We start from the raw sequence: 24,947 nt of genomic DNA, 5'->3' as shown, positions 1-24,947 counted from the left end.
ATAATAATAAAAAAAAAAAGATTATGAACAGACGCTACCTAAAGTAGACGACGAAATTTTTGTAGACATCGGAAATTGAAATATTCATTCTTGGTCAGCTCAATAAGAAACAAAAGTTAACAAAACTCACATATTTTTTTTAAAATAAAAATCTTCAGTGGACTAAATTCAATCAATTATCTAAATGTTGTAAATTCTGTAATGTAATAAATCCATATTTCTGCTTTTGTAATCGGGATCGAGATGCCAAATGAAGCCTCCGATATGGTCGACATTTCCGATTTCGCTTATTTTGAAATTCGGTTATATTGAAAGAAAAAGATTGGTACCCTGAATTTCAATATATCCGGAGTAAGCTATATATATATATATATATATATATATATATATATATATATATATATGCAAGGTGAAGATAACGAACAGTGATCAATCTCATAACTCCTACAAGCAATACAAAATAGATAGTTGGGCAAACACGGACCCCTGGACACACCAGAGGTGGGATCAGGTGCCTAGGAGGAGTAAGCATCCCCTGTTGACCGGTCACACCCGCCGTGAGCCCCATATCCTGATCAGGTAAACGGAGTTATCCGAAGTCAAAATCAGTGTGCCAAGAACGGCTTAACAATCGGTATGAAACACGTCAGACAGCATTTGACCCAATGATAGGTTGTATTGACGAACTAGATCGTTATAACGACCATAGAATTTGCGAAATGCTGACTTCAATCGAGACTGTTGAAATCCCTGTACCATCAACTTGTTTGTCAGTAGCTTACCTCGATTTAAAAACTGACTATACCCAGAACAAGCTCTTGCATATCGAATCAGTTGAGATATATAAACACCATATGCAGGTGATAATGGAATATTGCTACATAAATGTGGGAAGTTGACGATGGAGAAGCTGAAATCATCCCGTTTGTCATACAGTTGAGTTGTCAGTTTGCCGTTAATGTCTACTTTCAATAAAATATTTAAGTATGAAGCAGAAGTGGACGACTCTGTGGTGTCCTTTATTTCGAGCTCACAGGGATATATCAAATCGACATATATATATATACATGTACAAAACTAGAGACACTGCATATGAAAGGTGAAGATAACGAACAGTGATCAATCCCACAACTCCTATAAGCAATATAAAATAAAGAATATACAATATCATGCAATACTCTGTATTGTATTTGTGTACGTTTTGTAATTGTAATGTCTAAGCAGAACTTTATGATCCACCACAACTGAAGGGTTTCACTTTCTCTCCTTTCTTGGCCAGGTTCTCCAGGTATTCAAATGGATTTTCAAACTCCACCTATGAGACATAAAAAACAAATTAAAACCTAATGAATATCGGTGAATAAGATGTTCATAAATATTCATCGTGAAATAATACTAAGAAATACTGCATGTTTGGTTCCATGTTGTTTTAATGAAAACTCCTTCGAAATTTATAAACACTAAGTTTGACCTCGCCCCGGGGTCAAAACGCCTACCCCCGGGGATCATGAAATTTACAATTTTGGTAGAGACCTTCTTGCTCTACATCATTATGCATTTAGTTTTTTCTTAAACATGTGCGGTTTTAGAGAAGAAGATTTTTGAAAATTGGTTAATTTGGGGGAGTTTTTGCCCCGCCCCTAAGGTGCAAGGGTCCTGCAATTTACAATTTATGCCGCCCTTGTTCCAAAGATGCTTCATACCAAATTTGAAAAGAATTGGAATGCCAGTTATCGAGAAGTTAAAATTTTCTGATGTTCACACATTTAATAACTGACAATTTTGGCCGCACCCTACTACCAAAACCCCTACCCTTGGGATTATCAAATTTACAATTTTGGTAAAGGACTACCTGCTCTTTCTAAATATCCATTTAGTTTCAATTTAATATCAATAGCACTAAAGAAGATGTTATTTAAGTGTTTGCACATAAACACTATATACTATATTTGACCTCGCCCTGGTGTCACAACTCCCACCCCGGGGATCATGAAATTTACACTTTTGGTAGAAGCCTTCCTGCTCTACACCATTGTGCATTTAGTTTTTCTAAAATATGTGCGGTTCTAGAGAAGACGATTTTTGAAAATTTGTTAGGTTTGGGCAGTTTTTGCCCCCACCCCTTGTGCCCCCAGGGGTGCAGGAGTCCCGACATTTACAATTTACCCCCCCCCCCACTGTCCCACAAATGTTTCATACCATATTTGAAAAGAATTGGAATGGCAGTTATCAAGAAGAACTTAAAAATTTTCAATTGTTAACGGACGACAACCAATTGCAATAGGTCACAAAACCAAACCTACATCACTGACAATAAACCTGTAATACTGATTTCAAGTACCTTAGCAACAATTTGTCAATGAATAAACCACTCATTCCATCATTCCCAAACCTGTTTCCCAGTTCCAACTAACCTTGTTACACGTGATTCCATTTGTGTCAGAGGAGTTCCTAGGGAATGGATGGTACTCAAACTCATCCGAGAATCGCGAACACTTCAGGAATGCAGCAACTGGCCCAGGAACCGTGCGAACATCATTCTTCTACTCGTAAAGATAGAAATCAAAGACGATACATGAACATCACTAGCATAACTTCATCAAAGCATACAACTGATCATAATCTCTACTTACTAATCAGTACTATCGGTTGTGGTCAGAATGTCTGATGAACAAACAGGAGGCACCATGTTCAATTCTCTATCCTACCTCAAACCAAAGACAATTTACATTGGCCATAACTTTCCATCACCAAGAGTCCGGTATTAGAAATGGAATTCATTGGTCTCTTACTTTAGATAAGGAGATCACGTGTTACAGTAGACGTTCACACGATAATGAACCACCTCTCTCACTGTCTAAGACATGTCATTACATAATTTCAAAAATATGGAATGGGACGTAAAGAATAAACAAATTGAATGCCTGATTTGATTTAAACATATTTCATTGATAAAATGAAACGATTAGGCAACAGGTACACCCTATATAGGTCCTCTCTAAAATCCTATAAAAATGCACAATATGAAAAGTAGGGTGAACAAGGGAACCTGGAAAAACCAGAGGTAGGATTGAGTATCTAGAGGGAGTAAGCATCCCCTGTTGACCGGTAACACTCGCCGCGAACGTTACATCTTGATCAGGTAAACCGAGTCATTCGTAGTTAAAATCAGTATGCAAAGAATGACCTAACATTGAATGCTTCATGAAATAACCAAATATGTATTACTCATTTCATATTTACACATATTTTTAATTGATTACATACGGTTCCATCAAATATCTGGTATTTTTTTTTTTCAATTGTTAATATTATTTGGAATATTTCTTCGAAGTATTTTAATGAAAACATATTCTTATAACATTATTAAGATAAGTATAATTATATATGGAACTGTGTGTTGTCAATATTGTGTATCCGCATAATCCACGTTGTGCAATAGTCCAGAAAATACGGTTTTGAAAAGCACGTATCTAATTATCATTTAAGATGTAATCAATGCAAGTCAACACCAGATAGTATGCTATTACACAGATAGAAAGAATCATATTTACCTTGATTATGTACTGATGATCAAACTTAAATTCTTCCTCATAGCCAGATATTTCGCCTTTGTAGGTGACCTGTGTCGGCGCTTCATTAGCAGTGGGCGGAAGTTTAAAGAGTCGGTAAGTCACAGAGGCATAGCGAGCATCACCTGGTCAATACATACATTACTACACTAAGAATAAATACATGAAGAGGTTAACAAAACGAAAAGTGATCAATTTCAAATAAGAATACACAAAATGGACAGTAGAACGTATATGGACCCCTGAAAAAACCATAGGCAGCATCAGATGCTCATACAGAATAAGCTTCCACTGCTGACCGCTCAAACTCGCTGTGAGGATTACACCTTGATCAGATAAACAGAGTAATCTGTAGTTAAAATCAGGTCTAGCATTTGATTTGAAATATACCAGACAGCAGTGAACCTAAATACAGATTGTATTTGAAAAGGTTACGATACCAAACAGTGATCAATCTCATAACTCCTGCAAGAAATTAAGAGTTGAGCATATTAGGACCTCTGGACATACATGTACCAGATGTAGGATCAAGTATCCAGCAGCAGTAAGCACCCTCTGTTGACCGGTCACACATACGACGTGAGTTCTATATATTGATCAGGTAAACGGGTAATCCGTAATCAAAATCAATAGGTAAAGAACGTCGTAACAATTGTAATGAAATACGTCAGACCGTATTGGACCACATGACAGGTTGTACTGGCTATAACGACCATAGAAATTCGCGAAATGCTGACTTTTAAACAAGATTGTTGAAACCCCTGCCATATCAACTTGGTTTCAGTAGGCTGATTCGATTTAAAAACTTATGAAACGCAGAACAAGCTCTTCCTTATCGTTTCAGTTGAGAAACATAAAGACCATATGGAGATGATAATGGGGTATTGCTAAATAAATATGGGATTTTAACGATGGAGAAGCTGAAGTCATCCGGTTTGTCATGAAGTTGAGTTATTAGTTTGCCGTCAACATCTATGATGAATAAAAAATCTAACTTCGAATAAGATGTAGTGTCTTATTTCGAGATCACTGGGATATATCGAATCTATATATGAATGAAAAGGATTATTGCTAATAAATAAAACGTAGTCGATATACAAGTTAAATGCACAGTTGAAGGCCACAACAAGAGAATTGTTCTTCTTGTGCAGAAGGTTTGAACAAATTCTGCTTCATAAAAATATAAAAACATGTCATCTTAGAAAAGAGCACAATTCATGCCCATGTGAATTTCATAAGATTTTTGGCGAGGGTCTCTACAGCCCAGTAGCTAAGTACTTCGTTACTCGCTTGAAAATACGGATGTATATTTAATTGCTGTTATAAAATTTAGAAATTCATTTCAAAATTAAGGATTATCTCCCTCATGCATAGCTCTTATCCTTGGACGAATTTGGCTCCACCTTTTTTGGCACGCTGTTTTTGGCTATATTTAGCTCTAAAGCTTCATAGTTATTTCGGATTTCAAACATTTCGGTTGAGCATCACTGAAGAGACATTATTAGTCGAAATGCGCATCTGGTGCATCAAAATTGGTACCGTATAAGTTTTATAATATGATCACCAAAGAATACAAAGATATTGTCAATGAGGAACTCCAGGATCTTTTTGATATGAACTTCAGAGTACATGTGCGTAGAATCATGTAGTGGAGCTTAACAAACTAAATTTTAGAATGATTGATCACTAGAAGGAATATTTCCCTTTTTTCATTTTTGTTGAAGAGGCAACTTTCTATGATGTCAAAAAATCTAGTCTTTGATTTATAATGAGGAATGATCGTGTAAAGTGTTCAAAGGTCATACATTTTGATGTTGTTGGTTTGAGAAGATCTTTGTGATTTCAAATTTACTATAAGTAGCTTTGAATTTTATAGAATCCACATTTGATTTACACCATTCCTGGCACATGTTGTGGCAGAAAAATATTTAAGTTTCTCCTTCCCAGCTGTTAATAGTTTCGTGAGGAGCAAAGATAGGGGCTTGGTAGAACACTTACTGGGTCCAGCAATGTGTCTTTATTGTATGTGTTTTTTGTGAAGTTTAGGAATCCAGTATAGGTACGGTAACTCATATTCATTCGACCCATTGACTGGGATATTAAATGTGTCTAAAACTGAAACATGGTTTTGAAGAATTTCATCTTTTGAAAGGGCAGTTGGAGTATACGTACGATTACCAAAAGTGGAATTAATACCAAGTTCGTTTAAAATACAGTTACAAGAATGAACCTTACAAACAAAGAGAATGTTATTACAAGGTTTGTCAGCTAGAACAAAACATATTCTTGATGTAACCTATCTAATTCTTGGATCACTGCTGGTTTACCACTCACAGAAGGATAAATGATACGCATTTTTGTTTTGATATGTTTAATACGTGCTTTTGATATTTCTCTTATACTTTTAATCCATTGTCACAAGGTATCAAGTTCTTTTACATATTTAGTCCATCGTCTGGCATATTCTTCGACATTATTCATGAAAGAGATGAAGTTCTGTCGCCACTTGAAAGACCAGGGTTCTCTGGATTTTGAACTTTTAAGATAAATGATTTCAGGTCCTCAATTTAAACCATATAACATCATCACTAATGACATGTCCAGCTGGACCATAGTTGAGATAAGACGAACAACAACAACACGTAGGTGGATTAAGTATAAGATGGTCTATATCTAGCCACTGTCAAGTTTGTAATCAATTTTTTTAGATGCAATAATAGAAATATGTTTGTAAGAAATACAGGGTGTAGACTTGAACTTAAAGTATGCTTGAATAAAAGACTGAATCTTTTATGACGAAGAATGTTGCTTCTGTTGACGGCATCTTTTCCTTTGTTTGTAAAATAAGATCATAATAACGACCACAGAGTTTTGCGAAATAATAACTCTAAACGAGAAAGCTCTGTAATATCAAATTATCTATCAGAGCCTACATCGGTTTCAAATTAATTATATGCAGTACGTGCTCACATTATCGAATCAGCACCAGATAATAAGGAAGATTATTATTATTTTAAGTTGGCGGTGGAGAACCTGAAGCTATCCGTTTGCCATATAGTTGAGTTGTTAGTTTGCTGTTAACGTCAATGTTCTGAGAAAATATATATATAAAGCAGATGTGAAATACTCTGCGGTGTCTTTTATTTAGAGTTCATCGGGATAATTTGCATCGACATGTCAATGAAAGTAAATATTGTTAATATATAAAATTTAGTTACACACCAAGGATCTGTTTAAAGTCCTCCCTTTCAACGGCTACTGGTACTGCAGTCACGAGGTATGGTCGACTGAATCCAACTTCAGCAGCAATTGTGACCAAATCCTTCCAGTACAAGGCTCCAGAAAAACCCTCTCCTACATTTCAAAGCAAATATGCTATCTTGTGATCAACGAAAAATAAATACTGTTAGATCTAGTGAATCATTTCTAATTGAATTGTAATGAGTAGTCCATAACCTTCAGTTAAAAGTATCATTAAATGATCAAGAATCTTGATGCTATTTGATTGATCACACGATTATTCTAGTGTGCACCCTGGGGTTAGTTCATCTCCATATTAACTTTGAGAGGTTTATTTGAGATGTCACTCTTAACCAACAACAGATTTGATTATAGTTTTATCGGCCAATCAAATTACACATTTTAAAGCATGTATCGGTAAGCCAAATTCAATGTCGTTAATGGCTTTCCCAAACATTACTAATTGTTGTTAAATCACTATCATGAAAGGTGAAGATAACGAACTGTGATCAATCTCATAACTCCTACAAGCAATAAAAAAATAGATAGTTAGGCAAACACGGACCCCTGGACACACCAGAGGTGGGATCCGGTACCTAGGAGGAGTAAGCATCCCCTGTCGACCGGTCACACCCGCCGTGAGCCTTATATTCTGTTCAGGTAAACGGAGTTATCCGTAGTCAAAATCAGTGTGCCAAGAACGGCTTAACAATGGGTATGAAACACTACATCTACAACGTAAAAAAAAACCTTGAGATAATATCTCATCACTGTTAAGTTTTCTGGGTTTTGGCGGTTGGGGTATTTTTATTTGTTGAGGGAATAAGACATGAAACATGTAGCAGAAAGTTCTGATCATTTAATAAAGCCGTTATTGACTTTTGATTCAGTCAACTCACAACTATACGGACCTAGTCAGGTATTGGTTAACCAGCCTCGGTCAACCGCTATCTGAACAGGTCCGTATAGGTACGTGTAGACCGACTTAACAGTCAATTATCGAATAATATTAACCTAATTTAGAATCCTGATCATAGTATTTACATAACGGAAGGGAGCAACTCCAACGGGTTATACCGGGTTTCCTTTATTTCTCCAGTTCGGTACCATACCAATTAAGGTGTCTTGTCACCAACCATTGAAGACTACATTTTACGGAGTCCCGGGGCCACGCTAAATCTAAGATTTTTTGTTATAAGCAGTGAGGTTTCTTCGCCAAGCGTCCGACGTTAGAAGTTACGAGTCTGTTAACAAATGTCCCATGTCATAGTTTGCGTTAGCATGGTAACGAAACATCAATACTACAATCCTGAACACAATGCGTGACTCTAGATGGGTGGCCCTTCACCTACACCCGGTGAAGTCTGTAACTGTTTCTCGAATCAAACACTTACCCCACAGAATTTTATGTTTTCTGATAGAATCATCCAGCTGCCTGTCGACATAAATGTCACTGAAGTAAAGCTCGCCTCCCTCCTGACGGAGAAAATGAAGAGATGAATGTAGTTATGGTCTGAAATTAACTATTTTTGCGTTTGATGTTTTGATTTAAAAAGTTTCTATCATGTAAACCTAGACATGACATGTAAAACTAGACACACTAGAAGCCGCTGAAGTAATAGTCTAGTAATAGTCATTTTTTAAAATTAGCTGCAGAACTGTACCTTCTTGGGATATACCAAAAAGCTACAGAAAAACCCACATTTTCTGTGTACCATTTGTGTTGCATCTCTGCAATGTTACACCGGTGACCTATCTAATATTTTCAACATACTGTTCCAGTACACATGCCTTATCAAGAAATATCTTTAATTATCTTGCTATCGCCCCATCCAAACCAAAATACACCAAAGCGATGGATCAGGGGTTTGCGCATTTGTTTTGTAGTAAAAGAGGGAAAAAAATGGAGATACCAGTGTATCAAATCTGATTTCTACCAAGCAAATGGTTCACAAGATATATTTGAGCGGACATTTTTTCATGTCTGGAGTAATTTGACCATGGCCTTTGACCTTGTAACCTAATATCATTTTGGAGTTTCACTGAATAAATATCTTTGAAAAATAGTTCAAATATAGGCGTTCTTTGTAAATGTAGAATGAGACTGATATACATGGGGGTACGAAATGACTAGGTAACGGTTACATGGCGAGCTTGGAAAAAGCAACTTTCAGCTCCAATGGGTCTTTAATGAACTTCCGGTATTCAAAGGAAATGGTTGACACATGTGCACGGAGGAATACATTGTATTTTAGATATTGTTAGATGTTAAAATCTTGAGGGGGATGTAAAATTACGGATATACCAGATCTGTAGTTAATAATTGATACGAAACTTCCATACACTTTATCAGAACTGAGGACTTTACCTTTAACACGTTAAAAGCCTCCCGTATAACAGCTCTCTTGTCTGGGGATAGATTGATCGTACAGTTTGAACTAAAAAAAAACAAAAACAAAGTAACGATTGTCTAGTAACACATATTCTGCGTCGTTTCCAATTATAGATATGCATCAACACACATGATGATGCCAATGACAGTTTTCTTTCCGTCTCATCTGCCTGTTTGTTATACATGTATATAAAATACCATATATTGAAATATAGTTCTCCTTAATATGTTTGTATATATCTATAAAGGTGTTATTACTGGATAATAGTATATCAATTAACCTTTAGTTTTGCCTAGTCATGAAATATTTACAAAATGATTACATGATGATGTCAAAGCAATTCCTCTGTAGTCCCGCCTCCTGCAGTCTTTCAATGTAACCCTTTACAAATTCTATATTAGCTTCTTTATAGCCAAACTTTTCTGTGTGGTAGTCTATATACTTTCGAGCAACAGCTATCTACAAAATATCAATAGTTCAGCTATAGTCTAATTATTAAATATACTACACACCAAGAACCAACAATATATCTGAATGCAAGTTTGTGCATATATGTACCATGAAAGGTAAAGATAACGAACAGTGATCAATCTCATAACTTCTATTAGGGAATACAAAATAAAGAATTGGGCAAACACAGACCTCTGGCCATACCAGAGGTGGGATCCATATATGCAATCGTTTATATTTTAGCTACAATAAAAACCGTCCTCCTCAGAAGCTCTACATGAACAAGTAGCGATCAGTGACCAATCTCATCATTCCTATAAAGAATAGAAAATTAAGAGAAGACCAACCACAACTCCTAGGACTTACCAGAGGTGGAATCGGGTGCCCAGGAGAAGTTCACATCCCCTGTGGACCGGTCACATTCTCAGTGACAAATGTTACCTCGTGGTTTTATTTCATTGGTTTATCATTCAGTCATAGCAATCTTGGAAATATCTTATTTTCAAAGCCTTAAATTTGTTATATTTTTAGACATTTTCCTTAAATGTTGAGGTCAAAACAACGGAAATTTGAAAATGAAACTACACAATGCAATGTACGCGATATAAAGCTGATGTTTTACTGAGTCAAATACATGTATGACTCCCCCATAGTCTACTGCATATTCATGATCGTCTACAACATTGCCCTTATGTACTACCTGTTCATCCGTCATGTCAATTCCAGTCACATGACCATTTGGTCCAATCAGCTTACTAAGAGCAAAACAGTCACGCCCACTTCCACTTCCTAAATCCAGGATCTTCATTCCTCTCAGCTTCTCTGGAATCACCAACCCACATCCAAAGTACCTATTCCATCAATAAGTTATAATAATCACAAATCAATTAAGTAATGAACTTGAATTATTATAATATTTGATAGAAATTCAAATTGTCTCTCACCTCCGGTGTGTTATGTGTCTGTGTGCGTGTGTGTGACATCAATCATCCAATTAAATATCATTCAACAGGTAATGATTGATTGATTGTATATTGTTTAACGTCCCACTCGAGAATCTTTCACTTATATGGAAACGCTCAATAGGTAATGTATAATCATCAAGTATATAAATTATCGAATGTAAGGTTTTGTTTTTCTTTTAGAGACTTTTCCTCCAATATAAAAACTACACCGTTACCACATCAAAAAGGTAATGAAATTCCACAATTTTGCCAGTAGTATTCAATTCCTTTAACTTCGATGTTTATCAATAATCAATGTTGTAATGATTTTCAAGACAGTTCATGCATTAGTACGAGTATCTTATGAAATGTCCCTAGTACGAAATCATGTCTGCAGAGAGACGGCAAGACGGATTGACAGACTAACACAATGATTTCATTCTGTCCCTCCTAAATATATACAGTTGTCTCTACGAGAGGACACGTGGTTACAAAATCTAAAACAAACCACGAACCAAAATGTATCAATCAAAACACCAGTAAAATGAATAGAAATTGTTCAATATTGATCCAAATATCAAGCGAACTTCTGTTGAGTCTCTTGAAGGAATATGTACAGACAAAATCATGTCTAAAGACAGATGCTTCTGATGGACAGACAGACAGACGGACAGACTTACTGATTCCAATATAACTATCTCATCTTTGTTCGCGGGGGTATGATGAGTCTTACATACAAATACTGTGTTGTCACGAGCTTTGTCAACTTAAATCAGTGCATATCCTTCATGGTTTAATAATCACACAAGGGATTTTAGTTTTAATGAGATTTTAATCTTCATCCATTCTGACAAGGTGACAATGTCTCCCCCTCTATATATCTAGCCTATCGTCTGACATGAGGCATAATAGAAATGAAGTTTTGTCACCAGATGGGTTCTTCGAATTTCTGACTTCTCAAAATGAGTGATTCCATGTCGTCAATTTCATCTTATTTACATAACAAGTAATGATGTGCCCAGCTAGACTTTACTTGACAGCGGAAGATCAATGATAACACTTATAGGTGCTCGTGTCTGTAAATGGCTACCTTGATATCTCGTATAACATCAGGAACATCAAATATTCATGCATAAACCAAAATCTGCACTCAACGCAAGCGCAAACTGGTCCTATATTCACTGGTAAGGGTAGCCAACAGATATCATGGATTATTTCTAATTTGCCCAGAAGGGGGTGTGTTTTCGGGGTGTTTTTTCACAATAATTCTTATAATGAAGTCACCTAGAAGCCACCTCTTCATGAACAGCGGCAACAGCCTCTCGGACAGGTTTAGTGACCTTTCTCCCCGCGATCACGCATGCCTGGGTCTTCAGATCATCGACCGACTTTAGTTGTTTGCCGTAGTAGTCCTTCACGGCATCATGAACATTGGTATCCTCCATGACTGGTGATCTCTATACCTGTTCGTAAATAGCATATAAATATTACTATAATTACGCCTAAATCCATATATTTCAAAGTGTCTATTCGTTTTTCTTTTATTTCTATCTTCACAAAATAGTATCTAAAATAACTGGTACATGTACGTCGTAGTAAGTTTTCGAGACAACCGCCTCGACTTCAGTTCAGAACAAAAAAGCTAATCACACGTGGAAAAAAAAACACCAAATCAATGAAGAAACCGTCGCTGTTAAGAACATACGGGCCATACAGGTTTTGTTTTATTTGAGGTACTTTGCCGAAAGCTGGTGATGTCTCTACAGTAGTGATTTTTTGGAGGGTGTAAACAGCATGCAAAAAAGTACGATAGCTAGATCAATTTAGTGGATATGATAGGTAAATCCACTTAGTGAATATGATATCAAGCGGTATAAAACTAGATCCACTTAGTGAATATGATATCAAGCGGTATAAAACTAGATCCACTTAGTGAATTTGATATCAAGCCGTATAAAACTAGATCCACTTTGTGAAAATGATATCAAGCGGTATAAAACTAGATCCACTTTGTGAATATGATATCAAACGGTATAAAACTAGATCCACATAGCGGATATGATGTCAAGCGGTATAAAACTAGATCTACTGAATGGATATGATATTAAGCGGTATAAAACACACGACATCACTCAGATGTCATCATTCATGATCGTAATATTATGCGAAGGCCAATACAATCATATTTATGGATTGAATTAATCAACGAAGGGTAAGGGCCAAAAACTCTTTATACTTTAGACTGTCTTCTAAAAGAGATGTGCAGAAAAGTATTCTTTTAGACTAATCTTGGTTTTTAAACATGGAATGGAATGGTATAAACAACAGGAAGTCAACATCACAGTAAAAATGCAAAACAGAAACTCAGTGCCACAACACAGCAGTAAACCAGTACCAGAGTAAGACAGCACAACCACCACAAAATATTTCACTACAATAACACCGCGCCACCACCACAACATATTTCATTACAATAACACCGCACCACCAACACCATTACAAAAATATTTCACTACATTAACACCGCACAACCGCCACCACAAAAATATCAACACCATAACACCGTACCACCACCACAAAATATATCACTACATTAACACCGCACAACCACCACAAAAATATTTCACTTCAATTACACCGCACCACCACCACCATCACAGAAACATTTCACTACAATAACACCGCATCGCCACCACCATTACAAAAATATTTCACTACAATAACACCGCACCACCACCACAAAAAGATATCACGACAACCACACCGCACCACCACCACAACCACAACAATATATCACTATAAATATATCGCACCACCTACTCCACAAAATTATATTGCTACAAAATCACATCATCACCACCACCACCACTAAAAGATATTATCACATTAACATTACACCACCACCTCAACAAGATAACACCACATTAACATCACACCAGCACCAGAAAAAGATATCACCACATCAACATTGCACCACCATAACGACAAAATGTCAGCACAATAACACTGCACCACCACCACAGAAAGATATCACCACTTTAACACTGCATCACCACCACAAAAAGATATCACCACATTAACACTGCACCACAACAAAAAGATTTCACCACATTAACACTGCATCACCATCGCAACAAAACATCACCACATTAACATCACACCACTATCACAAAAAGATATCCCCACATCAACATTGCAACACCACCACAACAAAAAGATTTCACCACATTAACATTGCATCACCACCTTAAATAGATATAATTTATGCATCGACACCACAAAAATATATAACCACATTAACACTGCATCGATACCGCAAAAAGATATCACTATATTAACACCGAACCACCACCACAAAAAGATATCACCACATTAATATTACATCATCACCACAAAAAGATATCACCACATTAACACTGCACGACCACCACAAAAATATATCACCACAATAACACTGCATCATCACCACAAAAAGATATCACCACATTAATACTGCATCAACACCACAAAACATCTCACCACATTAACACTGCACGACCACCATAAAAATGTATCACGTACACATTAACACTGCATCATCACCACAAAAAGATATCACCACATTAATACTGCATCAACACCACAAAAAGGTACCACCACATTAACACTGCACGACCACCACAAAAATATATCACCACATTAACACTGCATCATCACCACAAAAAGATATCACCACATTAATACTGCATCAACACCACAAAACATCTCACCACATTAACACTGCACGACCACCACAAAAATATATCACCACATTAACACCGCATCATCACCACAAAAAGATATCACCACATTAATACTGCATCAACACCACAAAAAGGTACCACCACATTAACACTGCACGACCACCACAAAAATATATCACCACATTAACACCGCATCATCACCACAAAAAGATATCACCACATTAATACTGCATCAACACCACAAAAAGATATCACCACATTAACACTGCATCACCACCACAAAACATATCACCACATTAACACTGCACGACCACCACAAAAATATATCACCACATTAACACCGCATCATCACCACAAAAAGATATCACCACATTAACACTGCATCAACACCACAAAAAGATATCATCACATTAATACTGCATCAACATCATAAAAAGATACCACCACATTAACACTGCACGACCACCACAAAAATATATCACCACATTAACACTGCATCACCACCACAAAAAGATATCACCACATTAACACTGCATCAACATCATAAAAAGATATCACCACATTAACACTGCACCACTGCGAGTAACATAACACCAGTAACACAGAATTACAAAAGCCCACACCAGCTGAGTCCCTACCGAGCTATTACACTTAACCAAATCCTACACTAAAATTCATTTTAATTCATCTGTCAAAGTTACTAAAAATAAATTGATAACAGACACAAAAACGTTCATATACATGAATAAGAAAAGATGTTTCGTGAATAAAGAAATGAATCTGATAATTCTTTTTTTTTATGCTGGTATCATAGGGAACATTGGACAGATCGCCGTAATTTCATGAAGAAAATAAATATTAAATGATAATGCATTGCTGTTAATCTTTACTTCAATGAAAAATAATGAATAGTGAAACCATATGTCGAGGAATCTTCCGATTGTGAAAGATATTATAAGAAAAACAAACAATTCCTCAAATTATTTTATTTCTGTTATCTATTTGTTTCATTAAAAAAGAGGTGAGGGCATTTTTTTTTTCAATCTCAAAAATCGTTTAAAGAAGTGGGATCGGGTACCTATGAGTAAGCATCCCCTGTTGACCGGCCACACTCGCTGTGCGTCCTACACTTTGACCAGGTAAATGGAGTAATCTGTAGTCAAAATCAGTAAGCAAAAAACGGCCTAAAGTTCGATATGAAGCACGTCAGACCGCATTCAATGTAATGACAGGTTCTATTTACCAATAACACTATCATAATGACCACAGAATTTGCGAAATGTCTATATCTTATCTTGTTTAGTATATACATGGACGGGCGAACAATGACCTTGCAGATTCATCGACTCATTATATTTTACCATTCACCCATCATCTTCACAAGATAAGGATTATTGATTCGTTACCTCGAATTAAGTTAGTGCGAGGTAACAAATCCTTTTTTGTGAAGATGTTTACCCATCTGCTTCGATGAATGTGTTTAATAGGCAGCAGGTCAAAATTTCTATAAAAACTGTTCTAATTTCAAACACTAACAAAACCTCGAACTTGATCTCTTTTCATTTTCATTTCCAATTAAAAATAAAATCTCTAACAAATTAAATGTATGGAAGTGGTAAAAGGAACTTCTGTATTACAGCTATTTCAAACAGAAACCCGTGTATTCCAGCTGTGGTAACACAGCTCTACCCTTTGTTTAGTATGTGAACATTGGTTGATGAGGGCTACAATTACAAATTTTACAAATGGTCATTTATATATTGCATTGCTGTTATGATTCACAACCCCTGCCGTCTTGAAATCAGTGAATGTTTAGACGCAACAACTTATTTTCAAATGATTCGATGTTGGGTACAACAACGTATTTACATGTAGTTTTATCAATCGTAATAAGTTCGAAGTGAACTGAAAGGATTGATGAATAAATGCTAGAGATTCAAAACTTTAAAATTACACCACAAAAAAAAAACCCGACTGCTATCTAAGTATTAATTGATTAGAATTGGTCCGTGTGCACTCACGTGCTTCTTGTGACGTGTGCACTCACGTGCTTCTTGTGATGCGGTTTATAACATAACACGTACCTATATAGAAAATTTAAATGACGATAATATTGAAGATGAGAATATGCAGGCCCAATTACTGAGTAAATGAATAACCTGCTCTTGGCTGTATTCATCTATTTTGAAGACATCTTAAGGAAGTTTCCCACAAAAGAAAGCTTTGGTGGTTTAATTATCTAACATAACAGATGTCAAGATGCCGCCGATTGTTTGGTCAATATACAAAATGGGTCAATATCTCTGTTGCTTTTGAGGATATAATACTAGTAATAAAATTTCATTAATATGCTTATGCTTAACTGTTTGTTGATATTACATTTCCGGAATCTTCCAAACACATTTGTTTGCGTGCTCATTACATTTCTGATTTGTCGACATTTCTTCTGGCTTAGAAGATTATTCATTGCCATTCTATATGGAGGATTAGCTTAAATAGAGGTACTATGTACATGCACCATTCTCTCACCAGATGCGTGTTACACAGGAGCGCACGGAACTCTGGGTAGAGAATGGTACTATACTGAAAAAATGTACATAGGTAGTGAATGCTTCCTCGCCAAACGTTCGGCATTTAATGCAACATGTGTGTTTAAAATGTGCCCTATAACATTAACGAGGTAAGCTAAACCAGAGAAATTTGATGTAGATGAAAAGTGGAGGATATATACAACAATATTTTGAAGTTTAAAAAGGTCAAATTTACTTTAATTTGTCAAAAAATACAGTTTTAGTAGAGTCGACTAGGTATTTAAATGGAAAAGGAAAAGACAAATATTGCTGATATAGATTTTTTCATCCATGTTTTTAAAGGAAGTCAGCAATTATGACGATGTAGAGTACTACCTTAACATGATTAGCACGAGTTTGTAAAATAAAATACATGTGACGTGTACAGGTATCAAAAACATCACCAATCATCTTCTATTAATAATTCTCGATTGTTGTCTAAGTTCAATCCTTCTGTTGTGTAATAATCAATTCCGTAGGAGTCAAACTATGGTAGATACGGGTTATCATTTTCGTTGATGTTATAGGGTGAATTTTATTAAAGCATTGTCCTGACAATAAACTACTAGTATAACATTTTGGGCAAGTTCTATACTGACATTTGTCTTTGAGAGAAATGGTCATTCATTTGGGGGATATAAATAACAAATGTCCTTTTCTCAAAAGGATTTAAGAGTAATTTTGTTTCTTCGCTCCATCAATTCTACATGCGTAAAATGTACAATTCTCCTTAAACAGGGGCAAAACACTGGAACCATGAAATATGCATTTTTTCTGAAAGATAAAATCGTTATTCTACCTATTCAAGGGCACATAACCAAGTGGGATTTATAATTGTCACAGCGCAATCTCTACCCAGAGTTATCGTTCCCGCTACGCTCCACTAATACCTCTGTCAACGTCTAAAAAGTTATATCAAAACGTACAAAAACTAACTTAGCATATCGAACTGTAATGATAATATCTGGGCAAATCAAACACTTCTCTGAATTTTTTAAAATCAGAAGATGGTAAATATGAGACACCTGAGCGAATTAGAAGGTTTATATAAATATTCATTCATTCAATAATACTAGTATAATCATGGAATTCGTTGTTTTTGTGAACCTACTTAAAGATTTAAAGTATAAAACTTAAACTTATAAAATTATTATCCATGATGCTATAGGTATAGGTAAGTTTTGCCAAGAATCTTGACATTTAGACGTTGACAGAGGTGTTGTAGCGCAGCGTAATGCGCCCTCTGGTGAGAGATTGGTCACAGCGTTGACGTTTAATATTTAAATTGTTTGATTGACGTTTAATATCTAAGTTGTTTCTATGACAACTCTATTGAGGTGTTAAATGTTTCTTTAAAGATTCATACTTTAACTGAAATTTTCATTTCTAGTTAAAATGTAGTTGAATGTACGGTTGTATGGCTTTTGTCTCATTGCGATTCGGGGTCGGTCTACAATTTAACCTTTCGAGTTTGGTATACCTGAAATATCTCAACCTTCACTGCACTCTTTAATGGACCTAACAGTCTCCATACATAACCACCCATGCAGTACACTGAAAGATTATAAAGAGACTATTTGATGAATTTTCAAGTTCAATGTCTGTATGTTGAGAAAATCAATAATAACTTAGAAAAGGAGAGAATGTTGCTATTTCCCATGCACCAGAAGCTGAGAAGGGTGTTTACATAATTCCACACCACATTCAAACTACATTGAGGTATTTCATGTTTTACAGGCGAAGTCTTTATTTTTTTTTATTTTATTTTATTATTTTTTTTTTTTGGTTATACAGCGCTATATAATACATATGAAAATATTTGAAAGCGCACATGTTTAAAAAATGGAGCCGTGTGTGTGTGTGTGTGTGTGTGTGTAACGCAGCAGGTTTCCACAGAATATATGACAAGATGCTTTATAATGATTAAACATATGTAATGTCATGTCTCCTGCGGAACTTTTATCTATCATCTGACATGTAGTATTACTTCAGTGCATAAAACTACAACATCCAGGGGGGAACCTTCACCGGCAATAATGACGTCTCCATATGCGTGGAAATTTTTTTGAGTGGGACGTTAAACAATATACATGTACAATCAATCAACAAGAAAGAGATGCTGGAGTTCCTTATTGATCTTTTTTTTTTAATAGTCTATAGACACCTGGTCTTCCAAAGGTCTGTTGAAATCCCATGGAAACAAAGGCCGGGAGTAACCTAGAAAAATTTACACCCCTACAGCAATTAAGCATATATGGCAGGAGGGCAGGGCTTAGCAGTGTTATCAGAATAAGCAGCAATCTGATGCTTGACTCTACACGTGCTCTGTAGCAGACGATATTTTGAACAGGGAGACTGGCATGATTTATCAAAATAAACTAAAGTTTTCCCGCATTTTTCTACCACTCTGCTCGATCTGTGAGGCACTGAAAGGATATGTTTTTACTTTAACAAAACTTCACCCTAGGAACTAGAAAATGAATTCATCATTGTTTTATCCATGTCTTTTAAAACATGTAGTTTTTTTTTTTGATAATATACACAAATATTGGTATATTTGATATACTAATACTTATGATTTTCCTCTTGGTACCTTTCAATTATGAGAAGAATTTGGGGGGAATTGTAGCTGTGCAATGGAGGACATGTGCATTGAAGGATTATTAAGAAACACTTTGTCCATTATGATATTTGGAGACCTACTATCTGTGATTGTCTCTTTTGACATTGTAATCTCCACACGTAAGAGTCCAGATTGAGAGTAATTTTAGAGTGATGGTTGAACAATTGGACATATTTGTCCTCATTGATGAGAGACAATGGGAGTTACACAACTGGCCTAGGAGATTGTTGCTTAATCAGACAAACACCATGCTTGACATTTTTCGAGAAAAGGTACCAGCAATCCTGCAAAACTCTGAAACAGCGATCAGACTGAACAGTCCTAATGAGTTATTTTTATAAAGTTAACCAATTTTTTTAAAGGAATGTGATTATATATAATTAAAAAATAAAATCTGGATTTACCAATGATATATGAGTAAGTACTTTTTCCACGTTGTACATTGATTTGATTACATGTTTCCTTTGGTGCAATCCCTCTTATCTAGAACTAGACAAGCATGCTCGTGCAATTTGTGAGTCAACATCCGGTGTAAACAATAACAAAAGATAATCACACCCACAAACTGCCAATCTCTAGTTTGAAATACAAATTTAGCCCTGCTTCAGATTTTTTAGGCCAAAATTAAAACTTCATGAGAATTTATATCTAAAATAGATATGGCCAATATATGCACAGTTATGAGGGGAACAAGCATACCCATTTTAAAATTTCAGTACAACAGCTTAATCTTTATTTTTGCAAAATAAGTGCTGCAATCTGAATGTGACCAGAAAATTCATATATTCCACCATTTTCACCGATTGGCTGCTTTTATACCCAACTGCTTAGTTTTTTGTCAGACATTGAACTTTTAATCTCGCTCCTTTAAAGTCGTCAATTAGTAGGATAAATTACATTAGTTTTATCATTGGGTAGAGGGGGGTGTACATAAGATCTTTATATACACGCTTCAAGTGCCTGTGGTTTCTACAAAATTTGGAGATCACAAATCAATATTTGAAATGAAAACTGACCGCTCTTGGATTTGACAATTCAATGAACTATGATTATGATATCAATTTTACATTAATTAGACAATTTTCTAAAAGAAGATGTACTTGGGCATGACGTGTCATTATCAATGACATTGAAAAAATCAGATTATCCCGACTCCGAAATACTTTTGTCATGATTCAACTAAATACTTCATTCCAAGTATTTATTTCCCAAAATTGTTTGCCACAAACTTGCTAGAATCGTTTGCTGCGAACATTTGCCGAACTGTTTGCAGCAAATTTACAAGAACTGTTTGCTGCAAATTTGCCAGAACCAGATTGCTATCAATATGCATGCCAGAAATGTTTGCCAGAATCGTTTGCCTCAAGTTTGCCAGAACTGTTTGCCGCAAACTTGCCAGAACTGTTTGCCACAAAGATCATTTGCATGGCAATTATAAATTTGCAGCAAACTTGCAGCAAATATTTGCCAGAGGTTTGCTGCAAACTTGCGGCAAATTTATCACAACTGTTTGCCAGAACCTTTGTGTTTCGGTAAGGGCTGTAGAATGACGAAAAAACATAACGTCAAACGTAAACACGAATTTGCATAAAAAGCAGATAGCATGACCTATCGATAAAATGAAATTACGTAGAAAAGACGAATTTGCATAAAATGCAGATATCATGACCTATCAATAGAATGAAATTACTTAGAAAACACGAATTTGCATGAAATGTAGATATAGTGAACTATCGATACAATGAAATTATACTTAGAAAACACGAATTCGTATAAGAAGCAAATACCATGAACTATCAATAGAATGAAATTACTTAGAAAACACGAATTCGCATAAATTGCAGATATATCGTGATCTATCGATAGAATGAAATTACTTTGAAAACACGAATTTGCATGAAATGCAGATATCATGAACTATCGATAGAATGAAATTACTTAGAAAACACGAATTCGCATAAAATGCAGATATCATGACCTATTGATAGAATGAAATTACTTAGAAAACACGTATTCGCGTAAAATGCAGATATCGTTACCTATCGATAGAATGAAATTACTTTGAAAACACGAATTCGCATAAATTGCAGATATCATGACCAATCAATAGAATGAAATTACTTAGAAAACACGAATTCGCATAAATTGCAGATATCGTGACCCATCGATAGAATGAAATTACTTTGAAAACATGAATTCGCATAAAATACAGATATCATGACCTATCAATAGCATGCAATTACTTAGGAAACACGAATTTGCATGAAATGCAGATATCATCGAACTATCGATAGAATGAAATTACTTAGAAAAACACAAATTCGCATAAAATGCAGATATCATGACCTATCAATAGAATAAAATTACTATCATGAACTATCGATAGAATGAAGTTACTTAGAAAACACGAATTTGCATAAAATGCAGATATTGTGACTAATCCGAGATTCCTCTGACTCTTACCCCCGCTTTTATATTTGACATGTGCGGGGGAGAGTCAGAGCGGACTCCATATTGAAAAGTGGGAATTCAGCGACACCAGCTGGTGTCGCTGCTTTACCTACCTCTTACAACTTTATTTCGCGGATCTATCTTCCAAGACGTGAGAATTCAGTTAACGGAAGATAAATCTATAAATAGATCATGATTAATACGATGCTATCGCCGTTTAAACGGCCCTAATACCGACAAATGGAGCATCACTTGAATTAGGTCGCCGCCTCGCCATTTGATTTCTTTGCGCATGACGTCAGCACATGTAAACACAAAATTCCATCGTTTAAACGGCGATAGCATCGTATTAATCATGATGTATTTGTAGAATAATCTTTTCAATAATTTTCAATATGGAGTCCGCTCTGACTCTCCCCCGCACATGTCACAATATAAAAGCGGGGGTTGTATAAATGAAATGAAATTACTTTGAAAACACGAATTCGCATAAATTGCAGATATCGTGACCTATTGATAGAATGAAATTACTTAGAAAACACGCATTCGCATTAAATGCATATACATGTATCATGACCTATCAACAGAATGAAATTATTTTGAAAAACACGAATTTGCATAAAATGCAGACATGCAAATATGTATAAGAATTGTACCAATAGTTTGAATATACAGCTAATTTTCGATAGTTTTATTGTCTTTCTGAGCGTATGCATGCCATTTTACGACATCGTTATATGTGTGCCCATGCAGTCCCCAATAAATTCATATTCGAGATGTGCACGGTTGACGTCAAACTAAAACTTCACAGGCAATTGTATTGCTTGGGTTCGAATTTACTATAAAATTATTAGCATTCTTCTATTGTGCTGATTGGCTTCATGAGGAAAAAACTGTAGTAATAAGGGCTATACGGACCGTGAATATCGGCCTGAATAGCTCAGTGGTTAGAGCACCTGACTAGTAATGCTAGGGTCCCGGCCGGTCCAGCCAAAGATTTTTCTCCTCTCTCCTATACTACAAAACAAATACACTCTCATGATCTAGTAATTCTAAAACGTAATTCTTGTATTTTAACTATACCTTGAATCAGTAACAAATTCCAATCGCAGATCCTCTTCCACAACTACTACAAAGGTTGGGAGAATGTGGACTAAATTTACACGGTTCAATTTAAACACTATTAACGTGAATCCCTATACATTCAGGTTGAATACAAAACACGAACCTCACAAGCAGAAGTTTAACTGATATAGATGTTCTAAATAATTACACAATCTACATGTACCTATGTAGTACAGTTCGTGAAATTGAAATATCTACCAGGTTGATCAAGTGTGCGATAAACTCTGCATGGAGAACGCACCATCGAAATAAATCATGACCTTATACCGTGCACATATAAAGGGCTTGTCGTTTACAGGTAAATGGTGGCGAATTTCAGCTACACACTATAGGGAAAAGAGTACCAATTCATTTCCCATGGACCTCGATACTAACCTTTGGCCATCTCACTAATTAACAATATTCATTATCAACAAATGACCGCAATCAGTTCATTCCAAGTGTTGATAAAAAACGACAAAAATTATATAGGGTCCCGCGTGCCTTTTATAGGACATATTTGTACACCCTTCATGTTAAGCACACCCCTACCATGGTAATTTCCTCAGTCATTTCTCGATTTTGTGCGATAATTTTTATGCCCCCGAGATCGAAGATCGGAGGGCATATTGTTTTTGTCCTGTCTGTCATTCTGTAATTCTGTAATGTCATTCTGTAATTATGTCATTCATTCTGTCATTCTGTCTGAAACTTTAACCTTGCTAATAACTTTTGAACAGTAAATGATAGAGCTTTGATATTTCACATGGGTATTCCTTGTGACAAGACCTTTCCATGGGTACCAACATTTTTGACCCCGTGACCTTGACCTTGGAGTTTGACCTACTTTTTGAAAACTTTAACCTTGCTAATAACTTTTGAACAGTAAATGATAGAGATTTGATATTTCACATGGGTATTCCTTGTGACAAGACCTTTCCATGGGTACCAACATTTTTGACCCCGTGACCTTGACCTTGGAGTTTGACCTACTTTTTGAAAACTTTAACCTTGCTAATAACTTTTGAATAATAAATGATAGAGCTTTGATATTTCACATGAGTATTCCTTGTGACAAGACCTTTCCGTGGGTACCAACATTTTTTACCCCGTGACCTTGACCTTGGAGTTTGACCTACTTTTTGAAAACTTTAACATTGCTAATAACTTTTGAACAATAAGTGATATAGCTTTGATATTTCACATGAGTATTCCTTGTGACAAGAAATTTCCGTGGGTACAAACATTTTTGACCCCATGACCTTGGAGTTTGACCTACTTTTTGAAAACTTTCACCTTGCTAATAACTTTTGAACAATAAGAGATAGAGCTTTGATATTTCACATGAGTATTCCTTGTGACAAGACCTTTCCGTGGGTACCAACATTTTTGACCCGTGACCTTGGAGTTTGACCTACTTTTTGAAAACTTTAACATTGCTAATAACTTTTGAACAATAAGTGATAGAGCTTTGATATTTCACATGATTATTCCTTGTGACAAGAACTTTCCGTGGGTACCAAAATTTTTAACCCCGTGACCTTGGAGTTTGACCTACTTTTTGAAAACTTTAACCTTGCTAATAACTTTTGAACAGTAAGAGATAAAGCTTTGATATTTCACATGAGTATTCCTTGTTATAAGACCTTTCTGTTGGTATTGAACCTTTTGAACTTGACATTTGACCTACTGTTAATTTTTTTTTTTTACATTGGTCATAACTTCTAAATGGTAAATATTAGAGTTTTCATATTGTACATGAGCATTTCTTTTGACAAGATCTTTCTACTGGTACCAAGATATTTGCCCTTGTGACCTTGGCTATCTTCGGAATTGGTCATTATCGGGGGCATTTGTGTTTCACAAACACATCTTGTT

The 24,947-nt window shown here is 35.7% G+C and overlaps 1 protein-coding gene across 9 annotated transcripts; it reads right to left on the bottom strand.

The window, feature by feature from the left end:
• Positions 1-985: 985 nt before the first annotated feature.
• On the bottom strand, positions 986-23,533 carry LOC125658752 (arsenite methyltransferase-like). 9 transcript variants are annotated; one of them, XM_056149136.1, is made up of 12 exons: positions 23,049-23,299; positions 22,397-22,982; positions 19,919-21,053; positions 11,884-12,062; positions 10,356-10,506; positions 9,528-9,664; positions 9,181-9,250; positions 8,207-8,288; positions 6,795-6,926; positions 3,555-3,697; positions 2,415-2,543; positions 986-1,315 (listed from the first exon to the last, which is right to left on the bottom strand). In XM_056149136.1, exons 4-12 carry the CDS (start codon positions 12,042-12,044, stop codon positions 1,229-1,231), a joined length of 1,092 nt encoding a protein of 363 aa, XP_056005111.1. In that variant the 5' UTR covers positions 12,045-12,062; positions 19,919-21,053; positions 22,397-22,982; positions 23,049-23,299; the 3' UTR covers positions 986-1,228. The 9 variants fall into 9 exon arrangements, with proteins under 9 accessions (XP_056005111.1, XP_056005106.1, XP_056005104.1 ...); XM_056149131.1 differs by lacking the exons at positions 19,919-21,053; positions 23,049-23,299 and adding an exon at positions 23,466-23,533 and having other exon boundaries at positions 22,884-22,982; XM_056149129.1 differs by lacking the exon at positions 19,919-21,053 and having other exon boundaries at positions 22,884-22,982; positions 23,254-23,372.
• Positions 23,534-24,947: the final 1,414 nt, after the last annotated feature.

The sequence above is a fragment of the Ostrea edulis genome, chromosome 9, assembly GCF_947568905.1.
Source record: "Ostrea edulis chromosome 9, xbOstEdul1.1, whole genome shotgun sequence".
In the NCBI taxonomy this organism is placed as follows: domain Eukaryota; kingdom Metazoa; phylum Mollusca; class Bivalvia; order Ostreida; family Ostreidae; genus Ostrea; species Ostrea edulis.
Note: the sequence above shows the minus strand (reverse complement) of the source record. Positions and strands in the feature narration are given on the sequence as shown.

Bases quoted from the DNA above. Each gene is read 5' to 3' on its own strand.
- LOC125658752 (XM_056149131.1), bottom strand. From the start codon at position 12,044: ATGGAGGATACCAATGTTCATGATGCCGTGAAGGACTACTACGGCAAA. The intron at 10,507-11,883 runs GTGACTTCATTA...TTGATGGAATAG, and splicing joins CATGAAGAGGTGGCTTCTAG to GTACTTTGGATGTGGGTTGG. The intron at 9,665-10,355 runs GTAGTACATAAG...GATATTTTGTAG, and splicing joins TTGACATGACGGATGAACAG to ATAGCTGTTGCTCGAAAGTA.